This window comes from Canis lupus, chromosome X (genome assembly GCF_011100685.1).
Source record: "Canis lupus familiaris isolate Mischka breed German Shepherd chromosome X, alternate assembly UU_Cfam_GSD_1.0, whole genome shotgun sequence".
NCBI lineage: Eukaryota > Metazoa > Chordata > Mammalia > Carnivora > Canidae > Canis > Canis lupus.
In genome coordinates this window covers 36,190,578-36,214,094 of record NC_049260.1, presented here as the reverse complement: position 1 = coordinate 36,214,094, position 23,517 = coordinate 36,190,578, and the positions used below count along the sequence as shown (strand labels likewise).

General features: G+C 39.2%; 1 protein-coding gene across 12 annotated transcripts in view; it reads left to right on the top strand.

Moving 5' to 3' along the window:
• Positions 1 to 23,517, top strand: part of CASK (calcium/calmodulin dependent serine protein kinase) — a 350,654-nt gene that overhangs the window by 219,312 nt on the left and 107,825 nt on the right. For all 12 annotated transcript variants that reach the window (XM_038587210.1, XM_038587220.1, XM_038587216.1 and 9 more), the window contains exons 7-8: positions 5,567 to 5,742; positions 10,084 to 10,206. In XM_038587210.1, the coding sequence (XP_038443138.1) occupies positions 5,567 to 5,742; positions 10,084 to 10,206 (299 nt within the window). The remainder of the gene's footprint in view (positions 1 to 5,566; positions 5,743 to 10,083; positions 10,207 to 23,517) is intronic.

The window sequence follows — 23,517 nt, the reverse complement described above, 5'->3', positions numbered from 1 at the left end:
TCATCTCCAATAATATGAAAAATTGCAAGTTGAGTATAGTTTTAAAAACTGATTTTTTTTCCTAATTCAAAACTTTCTTCTGTGATTAGAAGGACTGATCATAGGATCAGATATAGCATATAATTTAATCAAAGAATCATTGAATCTCAGGATTCCAAGGGCGTCTTAATTTCTCCAGTCATAACCAGTGATTGCGTTCCTTCATAAAATTCCCAGCAAAAGGTTGAGCTCTAGTTTAACTCCTTAATTAGCAAAGAATTCACTGTGTTCCAGGACTGTATTTCCATTTTTGGAAAACTCCTTAAGTACTGAAACATTCATCTTTGCATTAAACAGAAATCTGTCATCTTATCATTTCCACCCAGTGGTGTTAATTGTGACTTTTGGAGCCACACAGAACAATTTTAACCCTTCCACATGATGGCCATTGAAATGTTTAAAGACAGCTATCACATACCCCTAAGTCTTACCCAAATTAACTTGCCTAGGTTAATTTAACCATTCCTCATAGAAACTGGTGCAGAATTTCATGGTGCACAAAGGACAGAGCCAAAACTGAGCACAACTACAGGTACAGTCCAGCACATAGGAGCTTGGGGCTGTTGCTTCTTTTGCTGTGGGTCTTACATTTTCTATCAGGCTCCCCAAATTGCATTAGCCTCTTGGACAGCCATTTTAACACCACTGGCTCATTACCAGTCTTGCAATCAACTACAACTCCCAAGTTGTTTTTAAACAAATGTTGCTATTAAACTAACTCTTGGGGATCTCTGGGTGGCTCAGCGGTTTAGCGCCTGCCATTGGCTCAGGGCGTGATCCTGGAGTCCTGGAATTGAGACCCGAGTTGGGCTCCCTGCGTGGAGCCTGCTTCTCCCTCTGCCTGTGTCTCTGCCTCTCTCTCTCTCTCTCTCATGAATGAATGAATGAATGAATGAATGAATGAATGAATGAATGAATGAATAAATAAATAAATAAATAAATACTTTAAAAAAATAAAAAATAAACTAACTCTCTTAAATCTGGTATTTGTACAGATGATCCCTCTGTAAAGACTACACAATTATAGGGGCCCCTGGGTGGTTCAGTCAGTTAAGCATCTGACTTTTTGTTTCAGCTCAGGTCATGATCTCAGGGTTGTGAGATCAAGCCCCACATCAGGCTTCATGCTCAATGGGGAGTCTGCCTGGGATTCTCTTCTCTCCTCTTCTCTCCTCTTCTCTCTCTCTTGCTTTCTCTTTCTCTTTCTCAAATGGAAATAAATACATTTCTTTTTTTAAAAAGACTACACATGGGACACCTTGGTGGCTCAGCAGTTGAGCACCTGCCTTTGGCCCAGGGTGTGATCCTGGAGTCCCTGAATCGAGTCCTGCATCGGGCTCCCTGCAGGGAGCCTGCTTCTCTCTCTGCCTGTGTCTCTGCCTCTCTCTGTGTGTGTCTCTCGTGAATAAATAAATAAAATCTTAAAAAGACTACACAATTATAACAAATAACTTCTGATAATTACATCCCCAAGATTGATGGGCTAAAATGAAATGACACAAAGTCCTTTTATGTGTTCTATACTGGCCACATATAATGACTTTGTTTCTCTTTATCTGGATCCATATCCTGTTAGCATTTTTTTTAAGATTTTATTTATTTATTCATGAGAGACAAAGAGAGAAGCAGAGGGAGAAGCAGGCTCCATGCAGGGAGCCTGATGCAGGACTCAATCCAGGGACTCCAGGATCACGCCCCGGGCCCAAGACAGGCACTAAACCGCTGAGCCACCCAGGGATCCCCATATCCTGTTAGTATTCAAAGTAGAATAAGCTTCATATTTTACCATACATCTTGATTGAAGGCAAACAACAGATTCATTAGATTTATCTAGACATTTTCTCATGTTACTCTACTTTCCTAAAGTCCATAAGCCTTTCCCCTAAATTGCGTGTTTTTAAAACTGATTTTGAACCTACATTGTGTCAGTTGTACAAAGTTTTTCTCGGTGCTCCTAGAATTAAAATACTTTCTGATGGTCCAAATGTTATTCCTTAACATACCTTTCCTTCCAGTCTTGAAATAACTACTTCAAGCATTATAGCATCTTTGAAAATACAACCTACATAGACAAGGGATAAATGATTTCTCTAAATGAAAGCTTTCTTATTGTTTAAGGTACTTTTGAAATTATACTAATATTATCAGTTCATTTGCTAATATTTATTGACAGAAAGCTATTTTCCGGTCAGTTGGAATCTTTGGTTACTCAGTGGAATAGAAATAGAAAGGAATTCTCTCCTTTATATGTTCCATATAGTAGCAGTCGCTTACATATATTTGCACTTAACCTATCTGAGATTCTATTTGAAAAACTCATCTATCCAGAAGATAACTAGGAACCTACAAAAAAAATTATTTTTGCAGCAAGACATTTCTTGATCTTACTACCCATTCATGGTCCTCCCACACGGGCATCTCAGGATATTCTCTGAAGCTGGCATGCTGCCATTGTTCATAGTTTTATGGATTATGTGCCTTCATACCTTGCACCTGCTACACCCTCTGGTTGGAAAACCTTTAGTCATTTTATTTATCTATTTAACTCTTACTGCTCCTAAAGGTTGAGAGACTGAGCTGACAAACTATCTCCTCTTAAAAGCAAGCTGATCTTCACCATCCTAAGTTAGGTATCCCTCTTCCTTCTCTTCCATATTACCTTCACCATCTGGGCTACATATCTCTATGTAGTATCTGATGCAGAGATTTGTAATCATATCAAAGACTGAGCTTTCTGAGGATAAGGGGGAATCACCGTTCATCCCTCTGTATGTCCCTGGCACCTCCACCTGTGTCTAGGACCTAGCAGGCACTTAGGATATTGTTACTAAATGAAAGAACCTAGTTGCTAGTCAGTTTCTGGTTAATTGCCGATTTTATACAACAAATTAGAAGACAAGGCTAGAGGAAGCATGGTGAGAGAAAAGACATGAAAGCTTGACAGGAAAAGTATATTGAGCAGATAACAAAATGTAGAAAGCACAGCCCCCTTCTACTACTGAAGAACTCCACATTGCTTACCTGTGAAGTTCCCGAGGGCATTCTCCGTCCTGTAGCATAGTTCCTTCACTGATAGCCATAAGACAATATTGAGTCATCAAGAAAAAGTTAAATTGTGTGTAGCATCTTGTGTGAAAGAAGTCGGAAAACGGTAGAAAGATAACCATCCAAAATTGTTAAAGTAAAAAACTTTGGGTGTGGAGAGATTTAGGTCCTAGCTGTTGAAAACAGCTCCTTACCTGAGGTTCTAGATAATGAGGTTTTATTATATTATCCCCCAAAATCTAACATTTAAATATTGAAATGTGTATCTAAAGTATGTCATACCGAGTGACATTTAATTTGGTTTGGTAATTGACCACAAAATTCTAAGAACAGGAAGTTGAAGTCATAAAAATCAAGTGACCACAGAAAAGGAAAAGTTAAGCAATCACAAACAAGGAGTCTGGAAAGGTTGGTGTATGTTCACAGTTAACCTAGGCCTTCATATTTTACTGATTTGTACAAAATACTCTAAAAAGCTCATTCCTGCATATTCTTTCCCCCATCATCTGTGAACAAATTCTTGAACTAAAAGACATGTATGTTCCTTAAGGATGAACACTAATTGTCCAGAATGGGGTATCTTCGATCCAGATAAATGAAAAGAACCTCAAAAAAAAAAAAAAAGAAAAGAAAAGAACCTCCATTTTGAGCCGTTCAGCCCTTTCTTGTGTAGGAAGTGATAAAGAGTCAAGCTGGGTTTCAAAATTTCATCCCAACTATAAGGAGGTACCTTACTGATGCCATGGGCCCCACACCCTGACTGGTACCTTGATCTCTTGCCCTGCTTTTCTCAGCTCCTGCCATCTGCACAAGGCAAATTCTTCAGTGGCCCTGCTCAGTCCAAGGCTGTTAATGAAGTGTGATATGAGGCTTAGCTCTCATTGTTTGAGCTTCTGAATATTACCAGAGGAAGCAAAATTGGGAAATGTGGAATAAAAGTCTTCCCTTCTAACCAGTACAGCTGTACTGGTGCACATTTTTTTAAAATATTTTATTTATTCATGAGAGACACAGAGAGCGAGAGAGAGGCAGAGACACAGGCAGAGGGAGAAGCAGGCTCCATGCAGGGAGCCTGATGTGGAACTCGATCCCGGGTCTCCAGGATCAGGCCCTGGGCTGAAGGCGGCGCTAAATTGCTGAGCCAACCTGGCTGCCCTGCTGCACATTTTAAATGCAAATATTTTTCATTCTCTAAACCCCAAAGTCAACCTCTTCCACTGGGAAACAGAGGGGAACCTCAATGATCCACAGCAAAGGAACATCCCCAGCACACAAGCTAAGAGCTGCTTTATCCTTTGCCATCCCGAGTTCTGACAGTCATTAACTGTACTTCATGGTGTTTTTTCTCTAGCTGGTTAGAAGATCTTTAAGGTCTTTTTTTAAAAAACTCTAAACCACAGTTCTGAGCTTTAGATAAAGTAGTATGCAGTCTGCAAAGTTAAAAAAAAACTACCTTGGACTCGGTACGATGAGAGAGAAAGGCCAAGGGGAAGGAGGGAGGAAAGGAGGAGAAGGCTGGGCATGCACACAAGAAGAGCTGCCACATCTGATGGGCAGTGCCCCTTCCGCAGTAATTTCCTTACAGGGCACAGCCTTTCATTCTGTGGAAGAAAAGACTCCCTTAGGGATACTGAGTTAAAGATGATCAGCGTGCTAGTAACTGCTCTCAGACTCCTTCCTGAAAACTAGTTTTGCTGGGTAGGAGGTGGGAGAAAACTATATATCCTATATAGGATATGTGTGTGTGTGTGTGTGTGTGTGTGTGTGTGTGCTGTATCTGCTCTCACCAAATGTTAACATTCAGCTGGCTCAATGGTGGAGCATGCAACTCCTGATCTCAGAGTTGTGAGTTCAAGGTCCATGTTGAGTGTAGAGATGACTTAAAAATAAAATCTTTTGGGGCACCTGGGTGGCTCAACGATTGAGCATCCACCTTCAGCTCAGGTCATTCTCTTCTCTCGCTTTCTCTCTCTCTCTCTCTTTCTGTCTCTCATGAATAAATAAAATCTTAAAAAAGTAAATAAAATCTTGGGGATCCCTGGGTGGTGCAGCGGTTTGGCGCCTGCCTTTGGCCCAGGGCGCGATCCTGGAGACCCGGGATCGAATCCCACGTCGGGCTCCCGGTGCATGGGGCCTGCTTCTCCCTCTGCCTATGTCTCTGCCTCTCTCTCTCTCTGTGACTATCATAAATAAATAAAAAAAAATTAAAAATAAATTTAAAAAAATAAATAAATAAAATCTTTTTAAAAAAAGATAAAGTACCTATCCTGGGGTCAATATTTTCAAGAGGTGATTAATTTTTTTTCCTTCTGCCTTTTTTCCCCTTGATTTTATGGGAGAGGGAGAGGTGGTAAGAGAATATTTATATTGTTAAACTTTTCCTTCAGACTGTTATTGTTCTATTTTTAGTTTTCAGATGAGGAAAAAAAAAAAGCCCATTTTATGTAAACATTTTTCCTTAATGTTGCTGTTTTAAATGTAGGACGCGTTGGAACACCTCATTTTATGGCCCCAGAAGTCGTCAAAAGAGAGCCTTATGGGAAACCAGTAGATGTCTGGGGTTGTGGCGTGATACTTTTTATCCTGCTAAGTGGTTGCTTGCCTTTTTACGGAACCAAGGAAAGATTGTTTGAAGGCATTATTAAAGGAAAATATAAGGTAATATATTATGATTGTTTTATTTTTCCATTGAGATTAAATTATTCTGAAAAATGTAAAGTGACTCCCTGGGCTTCCCGATTGTCATGTGGTTACCCAGTTAGGGAAAAGTTCTTTGCTGACACCATTGATCCCTTAGCCTCATTAGACAGTATAAGCCTCAAGTAGATTTCTGAATTACTGTCAGCTGCACTATCACCCAGGTAGAAGAGAGGAGACTGGCTCTAAAACAGCCATGACCCTGCCCCACCCTCTGGGCTACAGCCAAAGTCTGTCCCACATGTTTGGAACCCAACCCCATATTCAGGCTACAAAACAGCACCCTAGTCCTCTTTGATACAGTATCCTGTACATGCAAGTCAACAGTTTGGGAGTCTTGGCCCCCAGAGTCACAAAGCCAGTGCTTTTACCACAGACATGTTCTAGCAAAATTTGCCCATTTAGCTGGGTCAAAGAAATTGTTTTCTTAGTGCCTTGCTTATTTCAAATAAAATTCTAGTTCAGGGAAAGAATTTGGAATGACCCTTGGGATTTATTGTGATAGAATTTGACCTTTCTTTTTACCCTGGGTGAGGTATTCACAACAGATGTGAGCTCAGATTTAAAAGTATCCGTTCTCCTAACCTGTTCAGGTTAGGCTGGAAAATAAACTTCTTTGGCCTTTCTTTGTGTAATTTGAGGAAAGGGCTTCACTTTTAAAGCTTCTTGCTTCATTTGTAAAGTGAAAATGGAAATTTCATCCCAGTGATTAATTCCTTATTTTATGTTTAGTACCTGCCTTTATTTGTTTTGCATTACCACACATGTTATTCCTTTTATGTTGTCAGCTAGCACAGCTGAAAAACTTGCCATTTACATTCCAGGATAAACCAAAATGCCAGGATCACAACTGCATCCCATAATACGGTTTAGAGCCATTTTGGTGTGACTTAAACATTCATGGTAATCTTTGGCTATAACATGGATTGGAAACCACATAGACTATTCACAGACCTGTGATTAGCATATTATTCCTTTTATTATTAAAAAATTAAAAATTTATCACAGACATTCTGAATGGCTATCTAAAAAAGACCTAAGGAATGCTTGGAATTAAATAGGCTTCCATTGGTCTTACTACCCCCAGCTCTTACATACACTCCATGGCTTTAAACCATCACATGTGGCCAATAGAATCAAATGCTGCAGATGGGAAGTATGGGGGAATGTGTGCCTGGATACCAGCTTGTCAGCGCAGCTTATGTTGGAGAAGTACTTTTTCCACCCCATATTACTGTAACCCGTACTTTCTAATTCAACAGAGGTGCTATTTCATTTTCAGCCATGCCCGGCAACAATAAAAACCAAACACACAGGGTTGGATAATACCAGACTCCAAAAATGTGAGGCCTCTTAAGTTTCCTTTTCATTTTCTCAGTAACGTTATAATTTTATATGGGACTTCAAGAAAAAGGGAAGGAAAAAGAAATGAAACGTGAAGTAGCTTTAGGGTTATAGCCTTGTCCTTTGAAACCAGAAGTGAAGCTTGTAGAGGTGAGCAGGTGAGAATGAGTTATGCGTTTCATTTTTAGCCTCATGCATCACCAGCTTATAAGGGCCTGCAGGTTCACCTCTTTTAGTTGGGTTAAAATATATGCCAAAACTGTTAACAGAGAAAGATGTTTGAAGTATAGGTTTTTCTGCTTCTCTTAGGGTCATTTGGCCGCTGGGGAATAAAGTCAGTCCTTCCAAGATAACTAAATGTCTGAGGAAACTTCTTGTAAGTAGTCCTCCCCCTTCAATCCCTGGAAATTGTGAGCGGCTATGAGAAGCGCATGGCCATGGGCTTTCTGGCCGAATTTGGCCAAGTGAAATCACAGATACTTAACATAGGAAAACAAACACAATGAGCAGTGCACCAGCATAATAATAATACTAGCAGTAATGATAGCTACCTCATACATAGCACTTACTATGTGCCAAGAACCATGCTAAGCACTCCTATTAACTCATTTTATCCTCACAGCAACTTGTGACATAGATACCGCATAATAAAATCTCCCACCTGCCTTTTGGAGCTATAAGCATTTGCTAATAATAGAATTCTTCCTTTGTGTTAGTTCAGTTGCTAACTTCCTGGTTTCCAAGGCAATGTGCTTCATTCCAACAGCCTCTGGTATTTGATTTTCTCTATTTTTAAAGCATTGAATAGGTTTTTTTTGTTTCCTTGTAAGAAATTTGGACCATTCACACATGCCAAAAATTATTTTAAAAACTCCATTCTTAGTATCATAGTAAGTCAGATGGACATGACAGTGATACCATAATTTCTCTACCTAGAGCTTTGAAGCTTTTGAGTTAATAACTTATTTACTCATTTACTTGGCTAACCTCACCTCTTGCTTATATTCATGGCTTTTTTTTTAATAAACAAAAGCCCCAGGTTCTCAGCAGCTTTGTTTGAAGTATAGATCCATCTCTAACATGAGTGATAAACTTGGTGGGCCTTTCATACGTGTGTGTGTGTGTGTGCGCCTGTGTGCGTGTGTATGTATGTATGTATACTCACACAGAGACTGTGCTGTGATTCTGTCAGCGTTTGTTTTTTTTTTTTTTTTACATTCGATGTTACTGAAAATTCCAAACAAACAAAAGTAGTAGAGATCATAGTACAGTGAACCCCCAGGTTCAATACTTAGCAACATAGAGCCAATCTGGTTGTTATCTGTGTATCCCACATACTACCAGATGATTAACTTTTTTTATAAAAGACAGAAATATATTTCCCAAAGTATGTAAAAGCTGCAGTGCCATCTTCTGTCATTGTTACCAGTAGCCAGTTGATAACTCCACAACAGGAGTCGAGGTGCCTATGGCTTTAGTATTCAAATAAGTGAGACTGTTCTATAGTCCTGTTTTGTTCCCCTTAGGAACTCAACCTCCCAGATTAACTTCAGCTACTCTTCTCAACCAAAGGAAGAGAAAAACCCTGAATTGGACTCCCTCATAAACAGGATGGGGACATAAACTTCTCAACCTCTACTCACTTCAGAAATCTTATGAGCACTTTCAGATGACCTGTCAAGCCCTTTCCCCGAGGACAGATCATTTTGACTTTATAGAACACATCAGCTCCAGGATGGGGAAGAGGGAAGAAGACTAGGCCTCATCTAATCACCCACATTATTTCAAACTGACCAATTGATGACGATTTCCGTAAGATGACAGCAGTATGGCCCTCACTTTAGTTAAGAGATCTGAGAAGAAGTGACTATTGTTTGGCATTCTGCCGATTAGAAAAAGAACAAGGAATGTTTTTCACTCTCCATCTACAAGTATAGACCCTCACCATAGCCAGAGCGAAGTGTCTAGTGCTAACCCTTGACCAAACTATAATGACTCCTGTGTATTGTGATGCAAGTTGTGATTTTATTTGGCTTTAAATTGTTATGGACTTTATGTTCTAGCTTTCACTCTTAGAAGATGACCTATGTCCCCTCTGTTTCAAACCATGGCATCGCTAGCTCCTGACACCAGGCAACTCACATAAATTCACCCAATCAGTCAGCTTCTTGGTAGTAAATAAGAAATGAGACTCTACTGGTCTCTCCCTTCCTGTCCCCACTTGCCTTCCCAACTGTAAGCCTTAAGCATCCCATCCCTTTTTCTGCTTCCTGGTCTCAGACATACCTTTTTCCCAGGAACCATCTTGCTCTTTTCCTCCCAGATCCACTTTCTGACTACTCTTGTGTCTTTTGAACAACTCATAGTTTTTGTTCATTTGTTTGACTTTAGTCAGTTGACCTTGTGGCTTAGTTGTCTCATCTCTACAAGAGGAATAAGAGTAACTTCAATGAAGACCATACACAAGTGAATTGGTTATTACATAAGGCCTATGTTAACAGTGTATTTTTTCTTAAATACTGAAATTGATACTGAGTGGCCAAATATCCTACTAAGAACTTTGCATAATTTTGTAATTACTGTGTATTCCAATTTTTAAAAAGAAAATGTTTTTAAAATTCCTTAAAATTTTTATTTTAGCCCTTTCTAGAGCAAAGTATCTAGTCTCTTTAGCTAAGGTAGAAACTATAGTCATGAGCATTCTATTCTTCAGTTATTTAAAATACTATAACTTATATGACAACAAGAACATATGTAAGGGATATTTACTGATGCAAAATCTCATATATAGAGCAAAGGCCACCAAAGACTTGCCTTTGTCCTCTTCCTTAGAAAGCAAGCCTTTAGAATCAGGTTTCTGTTCTTTGATCTGAGAACTTTATGCACAATGAAACAGCATAGTGAATGTTAACTTCTCACTAGACGATAACTGTGGAACTTTCCTCTCCTTGTCTTTAGATGAATCCAAGGCAGTGGAGCCATATCTCTGAAAGTGCCAAAGACCTAGTCCGTCGCATGCTGATGCTGGATCCAGCTGAAAGGATCACTGTCTATGAAGCACTGAATCACCCATGGCTTAAGGTACATGAGCCCATAGGTGGCCATCTACACTTTGTGTGAATGCTTCCAGTAATAGGAATGTATTACTCTAGAGAGCAACTCTCCCCACCTTTCTTCTGAGCACTTTTTTTTTTTTGAGTTTTGTTCATCTTGTTTGCGGTTTCTGGACAGCATCTGTAAATATCAGAGTAGAGAATATACCATTCTAGTGGCATTTAGCCATCAGAGGGAGCAGAGACAGATTAAGGCAGAACATATCAGGGAGGAAGTCATGTTTGTTCTCCACCAACACGTTTCAAAGATGTACAGCAAGAACAAGTGAAGCATTACTGTGTTTATGACAGAAAGTTATGATCTTTACTTTGGGTGTATGGTTCATAACATTTTTATTTGCAGTAGATACTAAATATGGATTTATTGTTTCAGGAAGAAGCTAGATTTTTTTTAAAGATTTATTTATTTATTCATGAGAGACACAGAGAGAAACAGAGAGGCAGAGACGCAGGCAGAGGGAGAAGCAGGCTCCATGTAGGGAGCCTGACGTGGGACTTGATCCCGGGTCCCCAGGATCATGCCCTGGGCTGAAGGCAGACGCTAAACCGCTGAACCACCCAGGGATCCCAAGAAGCTAGATTTTTAAAATTTTTTCTCTGTACCATCTTGCGAATGAGTACTAAGGAAAATTGTAAGTTGGGACATCAATGAAACAGCACTATTTGATTAAGACATTCTACAGTTCAGTAATTCCAGGGAATTCTCACTTTAGAGGAGAAAACAAAGGCTTAGAGAGGTTGAGAAGCTCACTCCAAGTCACAGAAGCTGTCAGTAGTGGAACCAGGATTTTAATTGAGTCTTCACAACGCTTTCCTTTGCACTTGAGATCCTCTATCTTCTACTTACTCAAGGATATCACTCCAGCAATATCTCCTTTCCTGCATTGTCACTTTTCTGGCTGTGTTGAATCTAGTAAGCTACAGTTTATTTTTCTTATACATACACACACCTCCTAACCCTACAACCCCCTCCAACTTCTGCTCCCCTTGACAGCACTAAGTTGACTGTACCCACTTTATTCAGTTCTTTCCATCTCTTGTTCTTGAACCCACTCTGGTCAGGGTTGTAGTCCTACCAGCTCCACTAGCACTCTCATCAAGTCATTAATGACCTTCACATTACTAAGATTAAATCTCCAGCCTTCTCCCTTTTGGCATCTTAGTACAATTTGACCCTGTCCTTCTGAAACACTGTACTCTCTTGGCTTCAGGACACTTGACTCTCCTGGTTTCCCTTGTACGTTTCTGGCTGCACCTTCTCAGATTGTGTTGATTTCTCCTCACCTCCCCCACACACCTCTTCACATTGGAGTGCCACAGGCCTCCATCCTTGCTCCTCTTTTTCTCTGTCTCCACCCTGGCCCTTAGAGACCTTAGATATAGTTTTAATGGTCTTAAGTGCAATTTGTACTCTGATGAGTCCTGAATTTATATCTTCAGAGCAGGCCTCTCCCCAGAGTTATTCTTTCTTAACCCAATATACCATCTCGCCCCCTAAAACCTCTCTGATTTCATCCCCTACTCCTCTCTTCTTCCTCTGTTCCCCACATACTGGCATTGTTGTGGTTCCTCAAACAGCAGGCACATTCTGGCTTCAGTAGCTCTCTTAGTCATGCCTGTTCCCTAGAACACTCTTCCCCAGATAACAGTCATGGCTTCTTCCTTTACCACCTTCAGATCGTTGCTTAGCTATCAGCCTCTTAGTAAGATCTTTCCTGTCTACTGAATTTAAAATTAGGGAGAAGGAATGCCCCCTACTGCCAGTATTCCTCGTCCCCCTTCCCTGCCTTAGTTTTCTCCATAGCATTTGTCACCGTAAGACATACCTATATTTACTTGTTTGTAGCCTATTTCTCCCCCTATAAAAATATCAGCTGCAGAAGAGTGGGAATTTGGGGTCGTTAGTTCACTTCTGTCTAGCACTCTAGAAAGTATCTGGCATATATTAGGTAGGTACTCAATAAATATTAGTTATTATTTAATGAATGAACAAGTGAATGTTCATTATATTACACCCTACTTCCCTAGAAATTATGCAAAAACAATAAAATATTAAAATGTATATTAATAATGTATTTTACTGTCAATGACATGGATGATGATATTAGAGAACAATTTTGAGATTCCAGCGGATCCTGATTCTCCCTTAAGAACATGACTTATCGGGGTGCTTGGGTGGCACAGTAGGTTAAGTGTCCGATTCTTGGTTTCAGCTCAGGTACTGGTCTCAGAGTTGTGAGACCGACTGCCATATCACTCAGCATGGAGTCTACTCAAGACTCTCTCTCCCTGTTCCTCTGCCCTCCCACTCTCTTTAAGAAAATAAATCTTTAAGAAAAAAGAATATTACTTATCAAATCTGCATTCAACTCTCTGATATGCAGTTCTGATTTTCTTGACTTGAAATAATTCAGTTCTAGTTATTCCTGATTTCCCCCAGAATAAAGTAGGTAAACCGGTTCTTAGATATGTTCTTAGTATTTTTTTTCCAGAAATGACCAGTGTAGGGAAGACTCCTATTTTCTCCTTTGCCTTAGTTTCTCCATTATGGGGATCTTTTGTTCATTAGAAGCTAGTTTAAATGCCAGAGAACAATGAAAATGGAAGCCATATTAGTCATTTATTAGATCCTTTAGAAAATTTGGCTCTCATTATCATGCTTATCTTGACTAACATTTATTTTTGAAAACCCTTCTCCCTGCAGTGATTGTAGTTCTTGTTCTAAATATCTGAGCTAATACATAATGGAGTTCTGCACCAGAAAGACAATAGACAAAAATGTCAGTAACTTAAATGAAAAAGTTCCAGAAAGCTGTTTGAGCTCAGAATCTTGCGCCATATCTGAATTACAATTTACCTTCACTGCCATCTGAGATGGAAGAATTCCATGATGATGTTCTCTAGTTGATGCAAACAGGCTTCTTACATTAGATACTTGTCCGTGTATACTTGTAACTCATTGCTCTGGATATAGTTGGTGTTAATTTAGTAAAGACTACATTTAAGCTAAGTTTATATATGAAAAACTCCTGCATAACTGCAAAGTAAAGAAATAAGATGAGGAAAGTCTTTGTAGTAAAGAGTGCCCAAAGTCATAATACCATTGACTGTGTGTCAAAAAAAAAAAAAAAAAAGAATTATTTCTTTGGTAAAACCACAAGAAGATGTCCTATTCAGTCATTTTATATCAGAAAAGAATTTGAGTAAATAGCGCAAGTAATACCTGAATGTCTTATGATTGTTAAATTATACTGTGTTTAACGCCTTTATCTAAATCAGTGATGTTTGCTATGAATATTCATTCCAGCAAAAATAAGACCAACTAAAATTGTGCTTTCTTTTTTTTAAGATTTTATTTATTTATTCATGAGAGATACAGAGAGAGAGGCAGAGACATAGGCAGAGGGAGAAGCAGGCTCCATGCAGGGAGCCCGTTGTGAGACTCAATCCAGAGACTCCAGGATCACTCCCTGAGCCAGAAAGCAGATGCTTAACCACTTAGCCACCCAGGCATCCCAAATAATTGTACTTTCCTTATAGATGACTGTGCTCTTTTCACATCCTTTGTAGCCTTACTATGTAGACCATAAAGTACATTGACTATAATAAAATATGAAAAGGGTGTTTCCATCAAGCTAGTCAATTTGAATTTTGGAAAAATCAGTCATGCCAGAGAGAGAAAAGCATAGTCTGGCTGCAAAACAGATTTTCAGATGATACTAATACAACATAAACACATGGAAAGACAAACTCAAAGAAGTCATAGGGGAGATGCATCACATGAGTACAGAAGTATGGGCTCAGGAAGACCAGTGAGGTACAAGAGAGATCACTATCATCTGGAGCTCCAATGAGGGCTCCAGGAAAGTCCAGGAAGCACAGGCAAAGCATCACAAAGTGTTCATGGCATGTGGGTATGGGGGTAGGAAGCAAACTAGTATAATATAAACGTCAGCTCTTTGAAGGACTGACTGGAAATTCTGGGTTGAGGGAAGAATACATATAGTTCAGAATGCTAAGTTGAGTACATGGGGTGTAGATGGTAAAAAGCTACTGCAAGCTTTTGAGGGACATTACAGTGCAAACAGCAAGCTCATATAATTCCTTTGGACACCATGTGCAGGTGGGTTGTCTGGGAAGGATAGAAGTGCTGGAGGCAAAGAGAGCCAGTAGCAAAGCCATGGGAGTCAGGAGGTGAAGGAGTCCTGGACCCAGGGAGTAAAGGTGGAAGTGGAAAAGAAATATTCAAGTTATTTGGAATCAGGAAGCCCACGGGAGGGTTAAACAGCTAGAGTGGAAGTGATTTTCTTCTAAACTTTTTATTTTGAAAGACTTTTAGACTCACATAGAAGTGGCAAAACCAGGGGCGCCTGGCTGGCTCAGTCGGTAGAGCATGCAAACACTTGATCTTGGGGATTGTGCATTGTGCATTGGGTGTAGAGATTACTTAAAAATAAAATCTTTTAAAGAAATAAAATTAAATATTTGAAAAAAAATTTTTAAAGAAATGGCAAAAACAGTACAAAATTCCCATGTACACTTTGCCGTTCTTCCCCTTGTTAATAACATCCTATATAACCATAACTAGGAAATTGACATTGGAACACTTAGTAAACTGCAGGCCTTATTCGAGTTTTACCTGTGTGTGTGTGTGTGTGTGTGTTTCTAGGAAATTTTATCACATGTATGGAAGTATATAAGCTTGACCATAATTAGGATATAGAAGTCTCCTGCCACCCCTCATGCTACTCCTTAATAATCACATCCTCCCCTAATAACTACTGATCCATTCTCCATCACTATAATTCTTATCCTTTTGAGAGTTTTATATAAATAGAATCATACAATATGTAACTGTTTAGGAGAAACTCAATCTCCCTTGTGTTTCCCTTTTCCTCTCACACAACTACCATACTCAACAGCACTTCTGGCACCAGGTGTGTCTGGGTTTTTTTTTCCCCATACCAAGTAATTCTCTGACACCAGCTAGGTGTCCTAAATTTTAATTCATTTCTGATACTAACTGAAATTAATGTAGACCCCACAGCTTAAAGGCTTGGTCCCATGAGACTGTCCCCCACTTCAGATGCCAATCACAAGTAGTAGGTCCCCAGTTACCCACAACTACTATCTGACTTGGCTACAAATTGGAGGTTCCCATAACCCACCTACCCCCAACCTTAGATTTGATTATTTGCTAGAACAGTTCATAGAACTGAGGGAAACACTTAGGTTTACCAATTTATTATATGATAAAGAATATGGTAAAGGATACAGATGAAGAGATACATAGAGTAAAGTTAGAAGGGTCTCAAGTGCAGAAGTTTCTGTTCCCAAGGAAGGTGGGGTATGCCACGCTCCTGTCATGTGCATCTGTTCATCAACCCAGAAGCTCTCCAAACCCATACTTTGGGAAATTTCACAGAGGCTTCATCATGTAGGCATGCATTGATCATTAACTCTCTTTCCAGCCCCTCTCCCCTCTCTAGAAAATGGGGTGGGGGGCTGAACTTTCCAAGGTTATATAATACTGACTTGGTCTTTCTGGTGACTAGCCCCCATCCAGGAGCTCACCCAGAATCACCTCATTAAAACAAAGATACTGCAGTCAGCCAGGAAATGCCAAGCGATTTAGTAACTCTGTCAGGAACTAAAGTCAAAGACCAAATATTAGAACACAAGATGCTCTTAGTACTCTTATGACTTGGGAAATTACAAGGGTTTTAAGAGCTCTGCATCAGGAGCTGGAGTCAAAGACTAAATGTTAGGACAAAAGATTCTCCTTAGCACCCATGTTTACAAGGGTTTTAGGACTCTATGTCAGGAACCAGGGTCAGAGACCAATATACAGATTTGTTATTAGTTATTACTTTACAGATTAGGGGTTTTTTGCTCAGCATAATGCCTTTGGGATCCATCCAAGTTGTTGTGTAGATCAATAGTCCTTTCCTCTTTATTATTGAATAATACTCCACTGTATGGATGTACAATACTTTACTTATCCATCCACCTTTTGTTTTTTTTTTTGTTTTTTTTTTTTTTTTAAAGATTTTATTTATTTATTCATGAGAGACACACACACACAGAGAGAGAGGCAGAGACACAGGCAGAGGGAGAAGCAGGCTCCATGCAGGGAGCCTGACATGGGACTCGATCCCAGGTCTCCAGGATCATGCCCTGGGCCGAAGGCAGGCGCCAAACCGCTGAGCCACCCAGGCGTCCCTCCATCCACCTTTTGAAGGGCATTTGAGTTGTTTCCAATTTTTGGCTAATACAAATAAGGCTGCTCTGAACATCTATATATAGATTTTTATTTCTCCAAAGTAAAAACCTGTGAGTGGGATTGCTAAGTCATATGATAAGTATATATTCAACTTTATTAAAAAAATGCCAAATCATTTTCCAGAGTGGCTGTATGACTTTGCTTTCCCACTAGCAGAGTTTGAGAGAACCAGTTGCTCTCTGCCCTTGTCAGCACTTGGTAATGTCAGCATTTTTTTAACCATTCGTAATTGCTTTTAGGAACATTTTTATAGCACCTGCTTAAAAAATCCCAGTTGGATGATTCTAACATCTGAGCCTTCTCTTGTGTTGATATCGTTGGTTGTCTTTTCTCATTTAGTTTGAGATTTTCCTGTTTCTTGGTATGAAGAGTAATTTTAGATAGTATGCTGGACATTTTTAGTATCATTATATTATGAGACTATGATTCTTATTTAAATCTTCTATTTTAGTAGGTAGCTAACCTGATTAAAGTCAGAATACATGTCCTGGCCTACTTTTAGGGCTGTAGTTCTAATGCCAATTTCATTTCCAAAGCCTTTGCAGTACTCATCTGGTCTTCCCTGCTTGTGCACCACTCAGAGGCTCATCTGAAAACTGGGAGGTATTCCATACCATAGTTCCATCTTAAAGCTCTTGCTGGGATCCCTGGGTGGCGCAGCGGTTTGGCGCCTGCCTTTGGCCCAGGGTGCGATCCTGGAGACCCGGGATCGAATCCCACGTCAGGCTCCCGGTGCATGGAGCCTGCTTCTCCCTCTGCCTGTGTCTCTGCCTCTCTCTCTCTCTGTGAGACTATCATAAATAAATAAAATTTTAAAAAAATAAATAAATAAAGCTCTTGCTATGTTGATCCTGGTTGGTTTTAGACATGGGTTTATTGGAGATGTGCCACACATACTTCATACATAGATTGAAAGACACCCCCCCCCCTTCCCCTGCTCTCTTCTCTGTCATCCTGCCTCTACTCTCTAGGGAGTACAGTGCCACCTCCTTGCTGCTCTTTGCATCAGGCAGGCCTGGGAAAGTGGAAAGCGCTCTGAGGGGGAGAAAGATTCTTTCATGGTGTCCCCCTGGAGTAGGGTGCATGCAGTCAAAAGTGTTCTGTCCTGCAGAGCCACCTCTTCTCAGTCCTTGGCTAAAGAGATTAGTCTTTTCTTGGGGCTCATTTTTCTGTGTTCCTTGTCCATGGAGTTTCCAGGTTGTGGGCTGCTCTCACATCCAGGCAAGGATATGTTAGGTGAAAAAAAATAAAAATCCCAGTGATATCACCAAGATCACCCCTCAAGTCCTGAGATTCCCTCCCTAGTCTGCCTCTTCTCCAGCTTTCAGAGCTTTCTGTCAGTGATTCAAAAGGGAAAGCGAGAAATTTCTTTGTTATCAAGAACACTAAAGAATTAGGCTTTGGAAAAAGAAGTGTTTATTCTGTTGAAAAGGGAATACCTTAAAACTCCATGCCAGGGGTGCCTGGGTGGCTCAGTTGGTTGAGCATCTGACTCTTGATTTTGGCTCAGGTCATGATCTCAAGGTTGTGAGGTTGAGCCCACATCCAACTCTGCGCTTAGCAGGGAGTCTGCTTGAGATTCTCTTCCTCTCCCTCTCTCCCCCTTCCTCCCGCTCATGCACGCATATGTGCACATGCACTCTCTTTCTCTGTCTCTAAAACAAAGATTTTTTTAAAAATCACCATTTCTTGCTCTAGGATCCAGCCATGCCACGTATCTTTCAAGCCATTTTCCCTAGGTCCTGTCTTTGTCTCACATTTGGCATTAGCTAGAAAACCAATCTCCATTGTACTATCTGCAGAGTACAAAGGATCTGAAGACCTTTTTTTTAATAGCAGTAGAAGTTTTTTGTTACATATACCTAAAATGTTAAGCTATTTCAGTTTAAGCAAAATGCAGTCAGATTTTAGCCTCAATGCAGTAGTAATAATTAGAGACTCCCTACCTGCATTGTCCAATAAGAACTTTCTGTCTTGAGAGCAATATTTTATATCTGAACTGTCCAGTGTGGTAGCCACTAGTCATATATTGGCTCTTTATGCTTGAAATGTGTCTAGTACAACTGAAGAACTGAATTTTTAATTCTATTTAATTTTTTAAGATTTATTTATTTGAGTGAGAGAGAGAGAGAGACCATGAGACCATGCAGGTGGAGGGAGGGGCAGAGGGAGAGACTCTCAAGCAGATTCCCCTCTGAGCATGGAGCCAGTTGCAGAACTCAATCTCATGACCACGAGATCACGACCTGAGCCAAAACCAAGAATTGGACATTTAATCACCTGAGCCACCCAAGCATCCCTTAATTGTATTTAATTTTAATGAATTTAAATTTAAATAATCTTACCTAGTGGCTACTGTACTAGACAGAGAAGACTTAGACTCTTCATTCAAAAACATGCTGTTACACGGTTCACCTTTTTTGGAAATAGTAAATAAATAAAGACAATTAGAAATGGGTCTCAGGTAGGGCACCTGGGTAGCTCAGTGGATTAAGTGTCTGCCTTTTGCTCAAGTCATGATCCAGGGTCCTGGGATCAAGCCCACATTGGGCTTCTTGCTCTGCCGGGGAGTCTGCTTCTCCCTCTGGCCGTACCACTCGTTCTCTCTCTCTCTCTCTCTCTCTCGCCCTCTAATAAATGAATAAAATCTTTAAAGCGAAAAAAACAGAAATGGTTCACAGATTTAGCCCATTGTAATTTTTACTATATTCTATTTTTACCTTTTTCTTATGCTATAGGAACATATTTTCATTTAGAAAACAACCAAACTTATTTAGTAAGCTGTTTGTTGATACACACATACATACACACTTATAGCACTCCTAAGTTACTTTATATCAAAGGTTTACACATGTTGGCTAACAAAAAGGATTATTAAAGCCAATCATGTGCCTATACAGTGTCTCATTTAATCTTCATAAAAATCCTGTAAGATTAGTTTTCAAAAAGAAACAGCTGGAAAAAAAGAAAGAAAAAGCTGAGAGAATGTAAGGTCATACAGCCAGTCAGTACCTAAATGACCCAGAATTTAAACAAAAGTCTTTCTGACTCCAAACCCACTTTCTACTATATTATACAGCCCCTTTTTTTGTTTGTGTTCTTTCTCTTCTTCTGTTAAAGACCTTCCTGGGTTTGCTTTTTTCCCCCTCTATTCTATCAAAATGCAAAAACAAGTTTTACTTAAAAAATAATACAAAGCCCATTTCGATGTTTGTTTTTCAGTATATGTTGTTGGTTAAACATCACCAGGCATAACACAACTTAAAGGTTTTTGAGGTTTTGTGGGGGTTTTTTAATTAAAGTTTAGTTGACATGTGTTATATTAGTTTCAAGTGTACAACATAGTGATTTGACAATTCTATACATCAGGCAATGCTTGCTACAATAAGTACAGTTACCATCTGTCACCATACAAAGTAATTATAATATTATTGACTATATTCTCTATGCTGAACTACATCCCCATGATTTATTATTTTTTTTTATAACTGGAAGTCTGTACTTCTTAATCCCCTTCACCTATTTTTGTCTGTCCCCCCTCACTCCCCTCCTCTCTGGCAACTACCAGTTCTCTGTATTTATGAATCTGTTTCTGGTTTTGCTTGTTCATTTGTTTTGTCTTTTATTTTATTTAAGTGGGCTCTGTGCCCAAAGTGGGGCTTGAACTCACCACCCTGAGGTTGAAACTCACATGTTCTACCAACTAAGCCAGCCAGGCACCCCTGTTTAATATTCTGGATTCCACATATAAGTGAACTCATATGGTATTTGCCATTCTCTGTCTAAATTAATTTAGTGTAATATTCTGTAGGTCCATCCACGTTGTTGTGAATGGCAAGATATTATTTTTATGGCTGAATAATATTCCATTGTGTATTCTGTGTGTGTGTGTGTGTGTGTGTAATCACATCTTCCACAAACAGTAACAGCAACTCATTAAAAGATTCCATTGTTTGTTATAGAATGGTAATTTTATGCCTTTCTCTGCTAGTTAATTATTCAATAAATTCTTGTGACTTCTGTATTGGTGAACCTCTTCTGGCTTAGTGCAGGAAAAGGACATTAAGTTCTAGAGATAATAAAATCCTTTCCAAGATGTTTAGCATGTAGAATCTGGCAGATATGCAAATTGTAGTCATTTTGATATCAAGCATTCATTATATGTGTACTCGAGAAAAATATAATTTTGCTTTCTAGTGGAACTTTTATTATTTTAGTCATTAATATAGAAAATACGTTGGGCTCTGCACTCAGCAGAATCTACTGGAGAGTCTCTCTCCCTTTGCCCCTTCCCCCCTACTCTTGTGAACTCTTTCTCTAAAATAAATAAATAAATCTTTTAAAAAAAAAAAGAATAAAAGGGATAATGCCTCTGAATGTCCTAAATTCAGTGCCTGGGACAGAGTTAAATATTTACTTAATACCTTCTAAATGTTTATGACCCTCCAAAAATTTATTTCCAGCCCAGATTTCTCTCCTGCACTCCAGGTTTATGTGTCCGAGTACCTACTTGCATTTCCACTTGAACTTTAGATATTTGAAGCATAACATACCCAAAACTACAGTAATGATCTCTTCCCCATCTCCATTGATGTCAGACTTCTAGTTGCTCACGTTGAAAACCTTGGTGTGGTCTTTGACTCCTCTCTTTCTTTCACACTCCACATCCAGTCTCTCAGAAAATCCTGTTTTCTCCACTTCCAAAATATATTCAGAATTAAGAAGTCCTGTTCTTGGAAAGACACTGTAGGAGAATGAGAAGATAAGCTATGAATTGAGAATAAATATTTCCAATTTGTTTATCTGATAAAGGACTTATATATGTAGATTATGTAAAGAATTCCTTCTTTAAAAAAAAAGATTTTATTTATTTACTCATAAGAAACACACAGAGAGAGAGGCAGAGACATAGGCCAAGACAGGAGCAGGCTCCATGCAGGGAGCCCAATGTGGGACTCAATCCCAGGACTCCAGGATCACGCCCTGAGTCAAAGGCAGATGCTCAACCACTGAGACACCCTGGCATCCCAAGAATTCCTTCTTTTGAACTGTAGTTGACAGACAATATTATATCAGTTTTAGGAGTACAACAGTGATTCAGTGTTTATATACATTATGAAATGACTACTATGATAAAATCTAGCTACCATCTGTCATCATACATAGTTGCTACAGTATTATTAACTATATTCCCTTTGCTGTACATTATATCCCTGTGTCTTACTTATTTTATAACTGGGAGTTTGTACCTTTTAATCACCTTCCCCTATTTGGGAAGAATTCTTAAAACTCAATAATAAGAAAACACAACCCAGTTCAAAACAGGAAAATATTTAGAACAGACACTTCAACAGAGAAAATATATGAATAGCAAATAAGCACATGCAAAATTGCTCAACATCATTAGTCATCAGGGAAATACAAAGTAGTGCCACAATGAGATATCTATATGTACAGGTATCAGAATGGCTAAAATAAAAAAGACTAACCATACCAAGTATTAGTGAGGATATAGAACAACTGGAAGTGATATACTGCTATGGAAATGTAAAATAGTACAACCACTTGGGAAAACAGGTTGGCAGTTTCTTAAAAGTTAACCATACTCCTATAATATAACTCCTAAGTATTTATCTAAAAGAAATGAAATATATGTCCATACAAAGACTTGTACATTAATGTTCATAGCAGCTTTATATGTAATAGCCAGACTTTGGAAACAACCCACAGTTGATCAACAGATGAGTAGATAAACAAATTATGGCATATCCTTACAGTGGAATGCCAGTCAGCAATAAAAAGGACTGAACTATATATACTTGCAACTACATGGATGAAGTTCAAAACCTTTATGCTGAGTGAAACAAGTTGGAAAAGGAGTATGTACTGTCTGGTTCCATTTATATAAAATTCTAGAAAATGCAAACCAATCTACAGTGACAAACAGCGGCTTCCTAGGAACTGGGAGGGAGAGCACAGAAGGACATGGGGAAACTTTTGAGAGGGATGGATAATTCATCATCTTGATTGCAGTGAAACTTTTATGCTTATATAACATCAAAACTGATTGAATTATACATTTTAAACATGCAGTTTATTATATGCTAATTACAGCTTGGTAAAACTTTCTGCAGAAAACAAAATATATTCAGAATCTTTCTTTTTACCTTTTTATTCTCCATCTGATTTCATCTATGGTCTCCCCACTCCCAGATTACTGCAATAGCCTTCTAACTGGTCTCCCTACCCTCCCTTTTTTTCCAAACCCTTGCTCCCTTCTAATCTGTTTTCAACATAACAACCAGAGTCTTCCTTTAAAGTTGTCAGATCATGTCACTTCAGCTCAAAACCCTTTAGTAGCTCCCTCTCCCACTCAGAATAAAAGGCTTTTTATGGCCTGCCCCAACCTTTGTCACCTCTCTGATCTGATCTACTATTTACTCCACATACATAGGTCTCCTTGCTAGTTCTTGAAAATTCCAGGCGCACTCCCTCCTTTGGACCTTTGAATTGGTGGTTCTCCCTGCCTAGACCACTCCCTCACCACTTTTGGGTATCCTCACAGTAATTGGGCCTACTTTGAACATCCTATTTTAAACTGCAATGTACCTAATCCTCTTATTCTGCTTTAATTTTTGCTTTATTCCATAGCACTTTTATCATACTCCATTATTTACCTTTTTGAATTTTCTTCTCCTATTAGAATATGGAGAACACGAGGGCCTGAATCTTTTTTGGTTTTGTTTACTGATGTACCTCAAGTGCATAGAACAATGCCCAGCACATAGTAGACTCTCAAGAAATATTTCTGAAATGAATACTTATCTAAATCTTTGATACATTGACAAATTAGAGTAGAACCAAAAGGGGTGTTAAGAAGAAGGACAAGAGGTTTAAAACATCCATGGGGAATAGGTAAGGCAACTGGAGACATCACAGAGAATAGTTTTAGTGGAAGCATGATCCCCCTCTTAGCTACTGAAGGGTAATTATATG